This window comes from Triturus cristatus, chromosome 9, assembly GCF_964204655.1.
Source record: "Triturus cristatus chromosome 9, aTriCri1.1, whole genome shotgun sequence".
In the NCBI taxonomy this organism is placed as follows: domain Eukaryota; kingdom Metazoa; phylum Chordata; class Amphibia; order Caudata; family Salamandridae; genus Triturus; species Triturus cristatus.
The window spans coordinates 588,077,245-588,095,157 of record NC_140592.1 but is presented as its reverse complement, the minus strand read 5'-3'; the positions used below and the strand labels follow the sequence as shown (position 1 = coordinate 588,095,157).

Below are 17,913 nucleotides of genomic sequence, written 5' to 3'. Positions count from 1 at the left end.
TCGTAGTTGTGCAAGGCAACCTGCCGGATCCGTAAGCCCACACGATAAAGACCCCCGAGGCCTCACTGCCAGGCCTCGCGCAAAGCCCCGTTCCAGTGGGTAGTGTTTGAGGGGTCTTTGAAGTGTGCTGCACGCGTTTGTCAGCGTCGGCACTGCGTCCCTGAAATTATTTGAGCCCTTTACAGAAAGTGGGACAGGCTCACCTGTCCTCGGGCAGACTGGCTGGCCACTGGTAAGACAGAACAATTCGATAATTCACTGGGCAGACGGGAATTCAGCGAGATGTCACTCAGCTATCCCGGGAGCAGGCTCGCGTACACATTCAATGGGATTGGCTTGTTAGTGAATCTCTGTCAAAATCGTTCTGGTTTTTTTCTTGGGAAAATCTGAAAGATTCACTGGGACAGACTCCTAGTTACTGACTGAACAAGGCTGTCCGTGGATTCACTGGGATATACGGACCCGTCAGATTCACCGGGCCGTACTTCCGGGGATTCACAAGGGCGGCGAGACTGTGAAAGAGACAGCCATAGTTCATGGATGTTCATCAGTCACACATCTGTCGCCTTGCATGTCTTGAGGATAATGAATGAGTAATGCTAGGCGAAAATAATGATGCAAGTGAGGAATCGGGAATTCCCGTCCAGCTGACCATGCTGTAACTATAATTCCCCGACAGCACGCGAGCCTGCCCTTCTTTGTAGTGTGAGACACGAGCTTATTTTCCCCGAATGATGACATCGGGCGAAACAGTGGGCATACCATTTCCGCCAATGTGCGGACATTAGGGGGGGATGCGGAAGAGTGCGGAGGGATCTGTACTCCCTGCAGTTAAAAAATGTTACTTTTGGGGGTGTGGGCCCCGCTAACACATGGTCCCTGGTGCCAATGCTCCTGTTGCACTAGTACTCACACACTGCACTTCGCCCTTCACTCTGGAGTTTGCACGGGGCCTCTGAAAAAGGCGGCACAAGCAATGCGCGTGAACCTTGAGCGAAGCGGTCCAAAATAGGATTCAAATCCCCCCACCCCCATTGTAGAAGAGGATAAGGACAGTCAGTGACTGCTGGTATTCTAGCCCCGAAGAGAGCTGACAAACGCCGTTCCGCCTGTATTGGTCAAAGAAGTCCGCTTTCACCTCCTGGGGGATTCACACAGCTCAGAATACCACCGAATTTGAACCGAAGGGGGCCTTTGCTTTTCGCAGCCTCCCTTGACCCAGACTGAGAAATGTACCTGTACCTTGCGCATGCCATGCACGTGCAGGTGACGCTTTAGATAGCGCCTGGTCTGGAGTCATCTTCGTTTATTGTGTCGTCTCCCCCAGCGGCTGGTGTGAAATATTCCAGTTACTGTCGAACAGAATATTCTCCGTGATAGCTGAACATCCCTAAATTATATCTGGCGCTACGCCTACCAAGGTGCACATTGATTCCAATAATAACTAGTTACCGAGTGCAGGCCACAAACGGATATGCCTCTAGGCGCTAGAAAAAACACATTTTTACCCAGCAAGCTCAGTGGCAGTCAGTTTATCAACCACGGAATGGTGAAAGGCCGGACTTGAAAGCCTGTAGTGTAGTGCCCAGCTGTTTTACGAGACTTATGTGAAATTGCTGTTCATGGACTGATGCGTGGTCCCAAACGATGTTTACCTAGGTGACGTAACTGTGTACCCCCCCCCCCCCCCAAAAAAAAAAGTCTCTCTAAGATAGTTTGGGGCGAGGACTTGGGAGCTGGTCACCCGTTGCTTGCTGTAAAGGATCTCCCCGAGACAAGGCGCTTGAACAAGATTTGGGTCTGTGGGTGACATGGGGTTGGGGAATTTCGCGTCAGGAATGCAGCTGCCTTCGCGGAAGGACGGGACATATTTCAACACGACTTTCTTGGAAGACCAGATTAGATGCTCTGTGCGGCGGCCGGGTATCGTGTGGCCTGTTTGTCTCGGCTCCGTGTCCCGCGCCCGCTGGGACGCGTGGGCCTCCGCGTGTTGCAATGGGTGGGTGCGCTGTGGCTTCAGAATGAACTCGGGAAAGATCAGGTCTGTGCTTGTTGGGGATGTACACATGCACCAGCTGTCGGTGACGAGGACGGGCTCTGTGCATGGGCCTCTCAGGGGCAGGACACTGGAGTACACACCTCCAGTTCCCGCGGTGGCACATATCAGATCTTCATTACTTAATATGTCCTTTTGAATTTGGCAATGCTTCTTTGTTACAAGTTTTACATAACGTTATTTTCGGTGGAGTTGCCGAGCGCTCGCAAATGTTAATGGATTTGGCTAAAACCAAAAATAGTATTTGGTCTCAAAAAGCACGCATTAGCAAAGGAGTCCTTGACACTTTTTTCTCTGGCAAAGCTCCTTGTGAAAGAGCAGACTGCCACCATTTACAGTTACTGTCCCTTTTTTATTTCTGTTCTTGCAGAATAAAATCAATTGAGTCATCAACTTGAATTTTCAAGCACATATCAGCTCATGGGCAGCTGAGAAGATCGAGTCATTGTTAGGTGGGATCAGCCCTTCTACCCTCGAAGAAGGCCAGTAAATTGAGTTCCATACATTGGGTAATTGTAACGTGTTATTACATTGCTTAGAAACGCGGGACTGCTGCAAGAAGCGCTATATAAAAACACATAAGCAACCTCGACCCTCCTCATTGGATTTTCGTTATTGAATGTTCTTCGATCAAAATTATTCATTGGTACGTGCTCCCTTTCAGAAACACTGACGCGCCCAGGTAGGCGTATTTTTAATAATGGCCAGTGTTGTGGGCCAGTCTGTGTGCCTCGACGGTGGGGCGACGGCGCCTCATCATTTGGACGCCTGGAGCCGTGACCCAACGTGCCCCGGAAGTTTTTACGTGCAGCGTTAGCGCGGCCTTTGACAGGCCTGCTGCAGGTGAGCTGGCGGGAAGGTAATTGTCCAATTACACGTTGTGTTGGCGTGCGGTGTTTGCTTATCACATTAGCTGCGGTCTTCGGGGCTGCCTGGCACAGAGCGGCGAGGTGTTTCCAGGCCTGAGTCTGACTTCCAACCTAGCCGCAGTGCACAGCGAGCACTAAACAGCACTCTGAAAGCGTGCACTGTGCGGCTGAAGGAAATCTGTCATTACTCCCCCTACAACAGTACTAATAAAGTGGCCAGTCTGCAACACACGTGGCAGAGTCCAAGACTAGTCCCTTATATATACATACATATATATCTCTCCAGAGACATAAACAGAACCGAACACCTTTGAAAACCCAAGTTCACTCAAAGGCAGCTGACCCTCCAGTGTGGCCGCAGATCGCTCGAAGTCGCTACGTTTTAGCGCGTTAACTCTACAATATAAAAATAATGCGGAGAAAAGCGGACTGGGCCACTGCTTGTCTCTAATACAAGGAATTATTGTTACTTCTTCCATGGCACACCACGCTGCCTAACATTAATAAAGTGACATTCCACCAGCGTTCAACAAAATGCGAATATCGGATGCAACTTACGTTTGTTGAGCATCTTTTTAAAGAACATTTTTTTACACTATGTAAAAACGAACATGAAGTACTGTGGACTGAAGTGCTGTCTGTATAAACATTCAGTTATGGCGTTTAGACCGACTAAAAAAGTAATAATATTCATTAGAACGCTAACAAAAACTCTTGTTTCCTGCTCCAGTTTGCACAGACTTGAACAACGTGGGTATTATTACCATAAGGCATGCTTCCTAAATCACTTGACCCGGCGGCCTGCAGTATGTAGCCACAGCTTCCGCAAGGGGAGGCCGCGTGACTCGCAAACCCTTCAGCAGGCCAGTCTGTGGCTGAGTGGGAAGTGCAGCGCCGCGAAAAGCGCCCATACGGCCCTTAAATGAACGTCAAAGGGAGCCGCAGTCTGCAGGACATGCCTGGGCATGTTATCGACTCGGCAACCTCGATTCAGGGGGTTTAGTGCTGAGAGAACACGGGGACACCTCCGCTATCTGTGCAAGACATCTGTCGCACGAGGCAACCTGAAGGTTGGGGGCACCCGCCAACTGTGAGCAGCCGGCGGTGTCTCCCTCCCCTGAGATCAAGAGAGCTGGAGACCAGCCAACTACGGCCTGTAGGCAGGCCTCCTCCCGGAGCAGAGGGTGTGGCAGGGTCGTGGCCTCCAGTAGCCCGCTGGCACTGACCACTGCGTGAGGCCAGTGATTAGCAAAACAAATCTTCACTCGATTGAGGGGCGAGCGCCTTCCTGTGAACTGAGCTGTGTGCAATGCGTGGAAAGTGAAGGGCAGCTGTGCGTCGTGTTTGAAACATACCACAAAGTTCCATTTTTTGCATCAGGCGTACATTTGTAGTTTATATTTAGCGCGAGGTTTTAGAGCGCTTTACAGGTTACATTACACACGGAGAAAATATTTTTGGGTAGGCTTGTGGAGATTAAGTGATTTGCCCAGAATCATAGGGTGTTGAGTCGACGCCGAGATTCGAACCTGGTTCCTCAGCGCCAAAATTGTCAGTTGTAATTCTTAGTTCATAGGCATGTCAGTGAGGTCCTGGAATCCTTGCAATACTAATCGATGACAACGATAGCTCAGTCAGCTAGGCACGCGCTCCTCAGTTGTGCGCTCGCCCCTGGATTCCAAAGGTTTGCATTTAGCAGGGGCCGCTAAAGATTTCATCCTTCCGATGTCGATGAATGCAAGTACGTTCAGTAAGAGGAAGGAGTGTTGAGCGCCCAAGGGCAAATCTGTCGTAGCACTGCTACCATGCAAACTATAGGAAAAGCAATAGGTTGGTCGAATGTATTAAAAAATATTTGACACCCTGACCACCCTAAAGTTCTATATGTAACAAGTCAGCGGCCGTATGCGCTATGTCCTTGGCAAAGAGACACTGCATTCAAAGAACAAAAGCTAACACATTAATACCCCGACCAGAACAACACTGAGGTAAAACGTCCAAAAAATACATGTCATTATTTACCCCCGCAATTTGGGTGGTGGACAATTGAACGTCAAATTTAAAGAAAATAAAAAGGGGACAGAGTACAATCTGTTTATATCAAGGCAACATAACTTTTCAGCTGTTGGATTTTAGCGTGAACACACCGATGGCCCAGCCTGGCCCGTAGCCTCAGGCCTCTCACGCAAAGATACGCAGCCTGCCATTTACAATAGAAGACGGGACAGCTTGCCCAGGTCAGGAACTGCTGTGACTGGGCCAACACCCAAACAGGCACAGTGTGCCAGCGTGTGTATCCGGTAACACATTCTCGGGCCTTGCTGTTGTTTTTAATGCCGGCAGTTCTTCCTCGAGCCCTGCGTGTGTCTATGCCTACGACCTTGTGTTACATTTCTCTGGGTATCACAGGGTGCAACGCTGCCTGACGGCCCAGTCTGCTGCAGTATCTCATTTCAGCTTTAAAATCCGCGCAGGCGCAGCTTGCTGACGGCGCACGGTGTTATACAGGATAACTTCATGCGGTGGTCTGCTGGGCAGTGCAAACACAGGGTACCCGGTGTGGGCGAAGCTGTGGCTCATGATGAGGGGCGAAGCCCCCAAAAGGCAAATGCATTTGTGGTTGTTTATTTGCACTATCCAGGGTGCTGAAGAAAGACATGTCCACCTCTCCGCATTTATTAAAGTAGATACGGCATTGGCTGTGGCCCTCATCTAATATTTTCTATAACTGCGGCAACCATTATATGATATCAATACAAACGTGATTTGCTGATGTGTATTGCAGTATGGGAGAAATTGAAATAATATTAATCGCCTGGCTGCCCACAATTTAGCAGTATCACTTGTAATAACGGCGTAAGGACAAAAAGTGCCAAGCTAGAGGAAGCAATGCCTTCGAAGGCCGCAACAAGTACTTGAGCGCTTTGAGGACTGACTTCTAATGGTTGCGCAAAGTCACGAGGCTCAAATTATGCGGCCCCTGAGGGCCAGTGAGTGACTGACTCCAGAAGGTTTCTCAAAGAGACTGGATCAATACTTGCAGGCCGCCCCGCGAGGGCCTGTGAGAACTGAAGCCACGAGGCCATGCTTAGGCTGTCACGAGGGCCTGTTGTGACTACATGGCTGTCTCCAAGTGCAGGTAAAGGCCTGCCTTCTCAGACTCGTCCAAGCGACAGCCGCTGGCCTCCAAGGCCATAGAGTACTTGTGACACTTGGTCACAGTTTATGATCACCTGTTCTGCGGTGACGACGAAAACAGGTGTCTCACAGGGGGCTCTCCAGGCGCTGCTAGTTTGACAACCTCCTTGGACAAGTGACGCACAATATTACAAAACAGCGTAAACCACCAATAGCTTGTACTTTCCCAGTTTCATTTTCATGTATGCATATTTGTTATTCAACTGTATCTCACTTCTTTTTACTAGAGCAGATTCCCATCCCCGAGTAAGTGAGTCACTGACAGCACAAACCTTTCTGGGACATAACATTTCGTATTTATGGGAGGGGGTCATATTTGTCCTGGCATCACTTCCTATCACAAAGTGCAGCTCGCTGCCCATTTCCCACACCCAGGCTTTCACTGGAAAAGGCAGGCATCGTTTTGCTTACATTTTTCATCTGTTTCTGCGGATACAAGATCGCCTTATCTCCGTAAGCACAAAAACAGCAACGTAAAATGAAAGTATAAATATAACACTTGTTAAAAATTTACTTGAAAAACACCAGGTTGTCGGTATACGTTTCTCGTGGTGTTGGCAGCGGTGCCTTTGCTTTCTTTCAACCACTGTGGTCCATAAGTACTATATTTTCCCTGTTCTCATAGTAATCTCTTCCCAGCCCTAGCCCCACCCCCACCACAGTTCAAAAACATAAAAACAACAATGACTGGACATTCTGTCACTGCTGCACGAGTCATGGAACTCATTCACAGGGAGCCTTGAGTGGGTAGGCCAGGGCCACCTGAGGTCACTGGGGGTGGGGAAGCCCCCACCCGTTATCCAGTAAGGGCACCCTACGCTAAAGGAATCCCGAACGATAGAACAGCTTAAAATCTTAGCATGACGCACCACAACAAAACCACTACAGTTAAAACAAACAAACTGAACGAACACCACTTCAGTTAAACTGAAAAAGAGCACAAACATTTCCCCAACAAATCTCACACAAGACTTGGTTTCTTTTCATTGTGTTAACTTTCCGAGCCTGGAGTGGAAGGCCTAGCACCTATATAAATCACACAACAAAACTCTCAATAAATTGAATGCTATAGCTTAATCTAACTTGACTGTTCCTCAACAGGCAAAAAAAACTATTGATGAAGGTGGTGTCAAGCCAACCTTACGCCTGTTCATGCCATGAGTAATTCATGGAGATGCCTAGTGAGAAATGAACATGACTTGTACTTGAAGAGCAACAGCTGTGGAGATGAGGAAATATCAAAATTCCTCAAGGGCAAGAAAGTGGAAATGGTTAATTGTGTGTATTGCTTTCTTCTGGAAAGTGCAATAAATCTGCAGTGGTTTTTGCAAGGTGGTGGAGGGCCCTACCGTAAACAGTGTGGTCTGCTTGGCAAGTGGCTGGAAAGGTGCAAAGAGTTCTGGTGGGAGCCGTACACGCAGTCTGGGACAGTCGGTACCCGTGGCAGTATGGGTGATGGTCCTGCCCGTGGGGGTCTCGCAGCAGTGTTGGGACTCGTTCAAAGTCTTCACAGCAATAAGAGCAAATTGCATGGATCTCCGACGCAAGTGGTCGCAAACCATCGTTTGGATGGCTCTCTACCGGTTCTGGTGGGCTTCCATCCTGAAATGGTCTTGCCATACTGCCCTCTGAACTCTGAGGAAAGAAGAAAAAGGAAACACAAGAAGACAAGATTACAACATAGAAATCACAATATGTTCTGTTTTTGCTAAAGAATTCTAAGAGGGATTGATGGGAACATCACCTAAAATGTGGGTGCAATAAAACTACACATATGACTGTGGAAGAGATAATGACAATTTAATTTACCACATCAGCGTTTTCTATACAGGCAAGAAGCGTTGACTGATCCAGAGTAAGGTTATTGTGATACGAGTATGAAACTTCTGAATCCTTCTGAGGCGCAGCCGGGAGTAGTTAGTTTGACCGAGTATTTTACTGTTTTTAAACTTTGCACAACTTAGCATTTTTAAGCTTATTCACTTACCCCTCCTGCCTCACGACTGCAGTGTGCAGCCACCCTTTCTCGCAGCATAACCAGCGCGTGTGAGGGCGAAATCGCCGATCTTTCTTCACCGCCATTCCCCACGCTCTGACTGGGACACGCCCACTCCGAGGCCACACCCCTTCTCTCCGCCCCATTTCCTTAACAATGTGAATGAACCGGAAGCGCAGCGGACGAGCACAGCGGGCGCGCCGAGGGCGCGCTTAAGGCAAGCTCGTCCGCGCTCGTCCGCGATCAGGACGCGACCGGGGCCGGTCCCCCTCCGCGACCCATCAGCCACATCACCGCCACATACACGCGGACTGAGCTGTTGTCTCTGAGACCCCCCCTTTGCATGACCTGCCCCTGTCCCCCCTTTGACGCCCGGAGCCAGGTACGTGCCTGCACAGTCTGCCATTTCTCCCTCCCTGCTTCAGATTACTCTATTCGCTCAGTGCATGCTCTGAACCCTGTCTCCATACATGGAGCTCAGTCCTCCCTGACCCTCAGAGCCGCACTGATCAATTGTAGATCACTGAGTAAACATGCCATCGACATTTGGCAGTCCCTTTGGGATAACAATTGGGATCTGCTCTTTCTGAAACCTGGCTGAATGACACCACTAACCCTGCTATCACCCTTGCCCTACCGGAGGGTTACAGTATCATCTGTGTCAACAGGCCCAATGGTTTACCAGGAGGTGGTATTGCTTCAATTCACAAATCCATATGGACGGTCACCCTCCCCACATATGACCAAATTGATTGTATAGAAGGCATGCATGCCTTTCAGTGTCCTAACTTCTTCGTCTTCCTCTTGTTCCGGAATTCTTATCTATCCCCCCCCCATTCCAACACTGCTCACTTATCGGCTTTGGCGGACTATATTATTCAGCTAAGCACACGTTACGCTAACTTCACCGCCTTAGGTGATTTCAATCTCCATGCTGATAACGATTCTTGTAAGCACAGCAATTATTTCATTTCCTTGTTAGCGGCCTGCAACCTAGCCCAAATAATAACCTTACCCAAGCATAAAGCAGGTCATACACTGGATCTGATTTGCTCTAACCTACCATCTATTCAGGCGACCCCCCTACCCCGGTTGTTTGGTCGGACCATTTCCTCATTTCTTTTGAGATTGGCATTCCCTGCCACATTCGACCCGCTATTATCCCCAAATCATCAGGCAGAAACTGGAGTCGCATCACCCCTGAAACACTCCAGAAATACCTAAAAAACACCCAACCTGGCTTGTCACTTGATCTCAACCTACAGATTGACCACTTGGATGCATGGATCGGTCAGGCCTTAGACGCTTTGGCACCTCTCAAATCTATCAAAACTCATAGGGATGTACCCTCAGCACCTTGGTACTCTGACGAGCTCCGACAGAAAAAGACTTCTTGTAAATCCCTTGAACGCCACTGGAGACAGAACTATACCACGGAAAGTAAAATCATCTATAAAACAGCCCTCAAAGAATATCGACGAATGATTGAGGAGCACAAACGGGATTATCTGGCCTCCAGAATCAAACACGCCAACAATGGCGCTAGGGAGATTTTCAATGTAGTTAGATCCTTCACTGACCCCAACGCGTGGACTCGTACTCAGCCTGCCTCACAGTCGCTTTGCGATCAACTTTCACAATTTTTCGAGGACAAAATCGAGACCATTTACTCCTCCTTCCCCATCCCCATTATAGAAAAACGGGTAGAGGAATCTACAACTTTCTCGCCACCGCCGTCCTCCTTCCTCGATTTCGCAGCAGTCTCAGAGGCTGAGTCTCTGGCCGAACTACTTAAATACAAATCAGGCTCTCCCAATGATCCTTGGCCAGCCAAGCAATACAAAAAACTTGCACCCCTACTTAATCCCCACCTGAACCATATTTGGAATGACCCCCTTAGAACAGGCAGCTTACCTGCTAAATGGAAACATGCCTCCCTGGTTCCCATTCTTAAGAAGCCCAATCTGGATCCGGACCTCCCCAGTAATTATAGGCCTATCTCTCTCCTGCCTGCCCCAGCTAAGATCCTGGAGAAGCTGGTGCATTCCCAGTTGGCGAATTACATCGAATCCAATGGGCTGCTCCATGAATCCCAGCACGGCTTCAGGTCGGGCCACAGCACGGAGTCGGCCCTTATTGAAATGGCTGACTCGGTGAGGTGGACGCTTGACCGGGGGGCGAGGGCGGTGTTAGTGCTGCTGGATCTTTCAGCGGCATTTGACACCGTCTCCCACAGGATCTTGCGGAGAAGGCTGGAGGACTTAGGTCTGGGTGGCGCTGTGCTGAAATGGTTCTCATCTTACCTTTCGGACCGCTCACAGCAGGTTTTCACCCCTCCTTACATTTCCCTTGCCAGACCACTCAAATGGGGAGTCCCACAGGGCTCTTCCCTGAGTCCGCTTCTATTCAATGTTTATTTTACCCCCTTAGCTAAACTGATCGCCCAGACTGGGATTAAATCCATTTCCTATGCTGACGATATTCAGCTACTTTTTACTTTTGATTCCCCCTCCGTTTCTGCTTTCGATCCGCTGAAATCCTGCCTACGAGACATTTCTAGTTGGATGGATGCCAACTTCCTCCGACTTAATGCAGGTAAAACGGAGATTCTGTTCTTCAACTCCCCATCTCCTCTGGATTCTAGTTTATGGTGGCCAGTCGATCTGAGCCAAGCTCCCATCCCCAAAGACTCGGTTAGAAATCTAGGAGTACGCTGGGATAGCCACCTCAGTTTCAGTACTCAGGTACAAACAGTAGCAGCATCTTGCTTCGCAAAGATCAGAACTATTAAACGGCTTATCAAGTATTTGCCAGCGGATTGCCGTAAGACTGTGATCCAGGCATTGATAACATCCCATCTTGACTATGCCAATGCCCTCTATCTTGGTATCACAGCTGGTCTTTGCCATAAACTTCAGACGGTCCAAAACGCCGCTGCACGGCTGGTGGAGAATATCCCCACTAGACATCATATGTCCCCACACCTTCGTAAACTGCATTGGTTACCCATTGCCAAAAGATGTGTTTTCAAAGCTATGACGCTGGCCTTTCGAGCGTCCAAAGGCCATGGGTCGGCCCATTTGAAAAACACCTTGCGACCGTACGTCAACTCCAGGACTTTACGCTCCAACTCCTTATTTTTCCTAGTCACCCCACGATTCAAGCGAGCACGTGCAGGTGGAAAAACCTTTGAGGTTTGTGCCACTCAGCGTTGGAACAAGATCCCGCTAGCCCTACGCACCTGCCAAACTGAATCTGCTTTTCGTAAATCCCTGAAGACACATCTCTTCTCTTCTTAGTAGGTCTGCTAAACCCTTTGCTCCCTGTTTTCAGAGTTTCTAGCGCCGGGACGCCCCGCTGGGGCAGCTGTGCGCTTTACAAAATACACAAATAAATAAATAATAAATAAAGGCCATTTATCAGTTAGTCTTTAGTGCTGCCAAGTCAACAGCATGACCGTGCACCACACCAACCTGCATCTTAGAACCATTCAGATAAAGTTAGCTTAAAGTACCCACACCCTCACATGAAGAACATAAACATCGTTTCTATTTACAGCTAGTGATGTTGTCCAGAAAACATATACATAGGGCAAGCTGAGGGCAGCCGAGCACCCTGTCTTCCGCAAACCCATAGAAACATATAGCACACTGCAAAGATTTTAGCAGGATGAAACTAATTTTACTTTCACTTCAGTGTCAAAATAATGGTAAACGGCGCTACACAAATGATGCTAGTTTACCATTTATTTTACAGTGCTCTTTCTGCCATGTTTATCACACCCATACATGTATTTGGCAATGATGCCTTGTGCAACAGTCAGTGCTGAACACAGAGTTCTGAAAGCTTAACCTGGATTCTAGAGACACCAGGTTCAACACACACCTCTTCCTGTCGGCAATCACAAATCTCTCCTCTCCTCCTCCTTAAAACAAAGGACTGATTCAAATGGATACTGGAGAAGACACTCTCCCTTGAGAAATTTGACACCCCATTGTTGCATGCCTGCAGTACTTCAGCAGTGAAGTTCACCCCTAAATATCCCTCACTGGTTCTTCTTCTACATATACAATCGACTTCAGCGTGTTCAAATGGGCACTGCCATGCACCTAGGAGATCCTGATCACCTGCGGAGTTCCCCTGGGTTCCATCTTGTCCCCCATCATCTCTTCTCTCTAAATGGAGCTCTTAGGGCTTTACTCGCAGATAACAAAATGCATCCTTAATGAATGAATGAAAAAGATTGATAAAGCACAGCAAATGCCAAAAGGCGCCATACACTAATGACACACAAGTGGGGTTCAAAGTCTCCTCTGCTGCAGCCATCCAATGTCTCAACTACTGCTTAAACCTTATTCATACAGGATGTACAGCTCCTACCAGGAGCTCACCAAAGCAGAATTCTAGCTGGTACAACAAGCAAGAAATAGTCGTAACCTGGCTGGATGACATGAACCTGGACAGGTTTGAATCCCAACTTTCAACCAATGACAAGCCTCTGGGATTTCGCCTAGACCCCAATCCTAGGAAACACATTACACAAATGCCTGGTAGCAGCTCTCTTGACTAAAGATAGTAAAACCATTTCTCCCCAAAAGAGACTTCAGAACTGCTGATCAAGCTTTTGTATTCTCGATTCTGGAAAAGGACACTTTCATGCTACACGACCTCCTAGACTCCATGCTGGCCCCTTTAAGGACATCCTACCTACAGCACCATGTCTCAAGGGGAGCCTAAAGAAATATGCTTACATCACCCTCACCCGGATGGAATGGTACTGACTGCCCTCGCCTGACCCCTCAATCTTCAACACCTGAAGTATGATCTAGAAAGCCATAATGAAGAGTACCACTGCCTACTTCGTTGACAATCGTACCACCGCCGGTGGCTCTGGGCACACCCACAGTTGGGACAAGATCAGAATGGAGCCGTAGAAGGGCAAAACAAAAAAAATCACAGGCAACAGGCCTTCCCAATCTATCACTGAAGATCTGGAACTAAACCATGTATCCATCAGAACTGCCCCAGCCCTGCTCCAATTTAGGAAATAACTGAATTCTGAGTTCTCTCAAAAACAGCACTTTTACTCTTAGAAATCAGCTAACCTTCCAATCACACCTTGATTGCACCTCAACAGTGCCCCGCTGCCTTTCGGCTACCTTTGCCTACCACATACATGCCTGAATGAAGGAATAGGCAGGGACTGCGGTAATAATGACAACAACACCAACAGCCCTTTCAGTAACGCGCACCCTAAACAGACACAACAAGCCTTATTATTACCCAGCTTCACGACACTTGACCTGCAGCGTGTCCCGATGGCCTGTCACCTGCATGTGTCTGCAGCAGGCGCACTAACCGGGCCAGCTACCTTACAGGCGCGTAAATAAGAAAAGCGCCGCCGTTTTGTTTTTGCGTGGACATTTCTCTTTTCAATTGGAAAGGTTTATATTGGCGCGAACCAGGCCCTGAAGTGCACACCTGTCTGCGCCGCACACAAATGCTTCTGCTACACCTCAACGGCCTGTGTACTGATAAGAACAAAATCCTAGGACTTGGGGAGAATCTACGCGTGGCAAACGAAGCTAAGTTCAGAGGCTGCCTTTAAAGGGTTCAGTCTAGTGGGGTGCGTTTTACCCCATCTGTGCACCCTCCCCATGAGAACACAAATTGCCGCTTGAGGCATCTGAATAGGGAAACATCTGGTGGAGGCTTTTAGGGAAAGCAGTACATATCAGAGTCCCCTGCAGAATCTGACGGCACTGGCGTACAGTGATGGGTGGCAGGATACACGCAGCTGGAGGCTGTCTCGCCCCAGTGGTGACAACATGAACGATCTTAAACTGCATTTTGGGAGCTAGACAGTTTGGCTGCAAGAAGCCTGGATTACATAGGTGGGTGGTGCTTCAAGATGCAATCTTTATAGAGTTTTTAAACGGGTGAAATTGAGCTTGCTAGCAACATTTATAACTTGGGGTCAATTCCATGAAGTTCAAACGCAGGTTAGCCTCCACGTAGATAGCAGACACATGCAGCACCACACCCACTGTTCTTGACCACTCAATGGCCACACTACTGTCGGCGCCTTGACAGGTGTAATTGTTATTGTCTGTGATTGCTAAACGACAATGAGCAAGCTCTGTTTGAGGTTCAATCGATCACCTCGAAAGACGAATTAAGGGGAAATGTGGCATTACACGGAGTTTTTTACTTTGACTCGTGCAGCTAAAAAGGGGACGCGCATACCCACTCCTGCTTTTGCGTGAGCAACAACGCTGAAATACCCAAATCGTCAGGGGTAGATTTTGGAAACCATGACTAAGGTAAGGCACAATGCACTACACAACAAAGACTCCGTTCATTTAAAATGAACAAGATGCTGCCCACCAAATTTAGCTTCAATCAGTGTAGGAATATAATAGGACGGAAACGCCATAAAATACATACATCGATTAAAAAATACAAACTTGGCAGTAGAGAAAAGTCAGCGATTACAGCAGCAATGCACGCCTGAGCACCAACAGGGACATGCTGCCGGGGGGGGGGGGCGCAGTACCTACAGCGGCCGCCGGGGGTCAGGCGAGAGCAGCTCCTAGTGTTTGTAAACAAAGCTCGGGCGGCACCTGCTGCGCAGCGACCTGGGCTGAACCTGGCAAGCCGAGGCTAAAAGAGCAGGCACAGGCAGAGACAGAGGGGAAGCCGGGGTCGGGAGAGGGGCTGCTGACAGGAGGGGCTTTACAAGGGGACTTTCCAGCCGTCCAAGAAAAGGGGCGCAGACGCCACCAGTGGACGCGTTCAGACAAAAGTATCGATTACATGTTGGGACACAGTCGTGGGAGCTATGGTAGAACAGGAGACCGAATAGACTAAGGGACGGAGAAGGGCAGACTCGATGAGCATTGCCTTTTTTTCGCTGTCACCGTGTACAAATACATGAATATTGTCGTGAATTTGGAGGGATGTATTAAAAAAACAGAAGGGCGCCCGAAACCCGACTAAAATGTATTAAAATGTTAATTTGTCAAAATTACGCTTTGTTACCCTGGACGGTTTAAAGCTGCTTCTAAATGTTTTTTTTTATTGGCAGCACGAATGAAACGCGCCAGTTTTATTTTTCCACCAAATCCAGGGTGCAAAACGTACAGTTTGAGCCACAGAACCGCGGAAAGCACGATGACTAATGTCAGCGGCTCCTTCGCAGGAGCTCTTCTAGTGGTCGAATGTGTGTTTTTCAAGCGAGATGGATCTGGGCAGCCTGTGGCTGCGCGTAAGGGGAGGGACGGGGAGGCGCTCCTGCTGCAAGCGAGGGTCCCCACCTCCCCCTCGACTGGATGTACACAGCCTGGCCATGTGCACCGGCTGCTGTCAGGCGCCCAGTAAACACTGGCACATGGGCGCTGCGCCTTCGCGCGGACAGGCTGCCGGAGATCCATCGCTAGAGGGGACACGTCTCTGTCCCTTCTCCCTCACGAGGAGTGGCTGCCGCCCTGCCCCTACTCCGTCTCAGGAGATCCATCGCCCACTGCACTGCATGGTGCGGATTCCCACCCGTGCAGCGGCTCTGCAGTGCGGCGAGTACATGTGCAGGGCACCCTGATGGATCCGACAGACACAATTCACACTTTAATTTGAGATCTAGACAGTTCACGCAGGCACGGCATCTGCAACCACAATGTAAGTGGAGGTTACAGAAGCGCTGCCTGTGCATGATAAGGGCACTTCACGAAGTACTACCGCTGCTCAGAACCTCAACTCAATCCAATGACCGCTTCAGTACCCCACCGTCAGAGAACGAAGTGCGAGACTGCTCAGAACCACCGCTGAATGTAGTGCCAACCGCTATCAATCACTGCACTTGCAGCGGTCAACCAGCCCTTCCTAGAAGTACTGCAGATTGTAGAGTCAGCACCCATCAGTGAAGGCAATGACAATCTGATGATCAGAACAACCGTTGAATGTTGTGTCAAACGCTGCCAGTCAACTGCGTGTAGAGCTAGCTCTCTCTTGCTAGGAGTACGGCAGAGCGCAGTGTCAGCCCCTGCTCACCACTGCAAGATCGTGTTAGCCATCTGCTGTCCTGAACCATCACACATACAGTCCTAGACCATACCCAGATCAACCACTGAATATAGGGAGAACTTGTGAGAGCTACCACAGCATGCATTGCCATACACCTCCCACTGCCACTGAATGCAGCGCTAGTCATTGGACAGTAGTACAGAAAGCAAAGCCCGCACTGCACATCAACAACACAGGGTAGTAGCATCTCCTTCACAACAGCACAAAGCAATGCAGAGCCAGTGCCCGCACACCACTACAGGCAGCTGATCCTGCCCTGCACATCATGACCATCCGTTGAAGTGACATTCCCGCCACAATAACACCATCCAGTCCCTGCACATCATTACCACAGGTTTAAGTGCCTTCTCCCTCACAACAGCACCACAGACAGTCGTGGCAGCCCCTACACAACACCAACAAAGTAAATAACTACCATCTTCACAAAAGCACTACAGAAAGCACCACCAGCATCTATCTACAGGTCACCAGAGAAAGCAGAGCGTGTCTCTGGGCAGTGCAACACGGCATGCAGTGCCAGGCAAACAACGCAAAGTTTGCAAAAACTGAGGAACCCTTCCCAAAATACAGTTGCAGTGCAAAATGCAGCGTCGTGCACCGAACGATCTACCATGGTCAGAACGCAGTGCTATACAGGAAGTGTGGTGTCAGGAACATAATTTAAGGACATTAATGTAACGCAGTGCCCCCTCACCTGACTGCTGGCATGCACCGTCCCGCTGCCTCCTTAAGCCGTCTTCTGTACTTCAGGAATCCAAAATCAGAAAAACAAGCAACTTTGATCACCAATATCCAAAGAGTCACTGTCCCTTTAAGTTCTGTCTGGAGCCTCTCTCCTCTGCCTGGAGCTGGGCACGCGCCGTTGTTTCTACCAGTCCAAAGTACAAAGTACAAAGTACGCGTGGACCACTCGTTCTGTCATCTGAAGCGCCGGGCTCGTGAGCGGGTTGTTTTCCTCCGAGCGGGGCTGCGCGGGGCGTGGCTTCAGCTTCGGCTAGCGCTCCCAGTCTCTGCTTTGACAAGTTCGGGCTTGTATAAAGTACCTCCGAACAGCTATCGCCCCCTTGCCAGGACCTCGAGTATTGCAGCTTGTGTCGAACGTTGGTGGTGGGCTAAGGGACGCAAAGATGTGTGTCACTCCTCTATCCAGGGTCATAGAAAATGTGTTTTTGTCTATGTGTGCACACACTCCCGCGCATTCTATTTTTTTTTACCTCCCTAGAGTGCGGTGCGTGTCAACCAGCTCCGCTAGTTCTGGCGGGAAATTGTGTTCTCAATGCGCAGGCTCCACCTGCCAAAGAATCGAGAACCATGACCGACAGTTTTTATTACGCTTTAGTCGGTGAATGTTAGAGCAGTGTGCTGGTCGTAGTAGTCTAGTCCACCCCGGGCACAGAAGACACACCCAAGCCTGTCCCTCACATAAAAGCTGCCACCGACCCCCCCCTTCTAAACCCCGCGCTCTCAGCCTCCGCCTTATCTGCACTCTATGAAGGAGCCAGCCCCAACACCAGACAGCACAGGATATCACGAGAAGTCTATACAAATGTTGCAGTCATCTTTCTAATGTGGACGCAGATCAGGCATTTTTAATGTCGCAACGCAGATTCATTTGAAAGGTACGCACCCGAGTTTTAACATAAATGCTTTTGCCACAGCTTTCGATCCGGCTTAAGCCGAAGACAATTTTTTAATGTTAAAATTAAATTAGTAAT

At 49.1% G+C, this 17,913-nt stretch overlaps 1 protein-coding gene across 1 annotated transcript in view; it reads right to left on the bottom strand.

Moving 5' to 3' along the window:
• Window positions 1–17,167, bottom strand: part of BBC3 (BCL2 binding component 3) — a 42,285-nt gene extending 25,118 nt beyond the window's left edge. Inside the window, exons 1-2 of the mRNA XM_085625630.1 lie at window positions 16,893–17,167; window positions 7,473–7,758 (exon numbers count right to left, since the gene is read on the bottom strand). Coding sequence (XP_085481756.1) covers window positions 7,473–7,743 — 271 coding nt within the window. The 5' untranslated portion in view covers window positions 7,744–7,758; window positions 16,893–17,167. The remainder of the gene's footprint in view (window positions 1–7,472; window positions 7,759–16,892) is intronic.
• Between the last annotated feature and the right edge of the window lie 746 nt (window positions 17,168–17,913).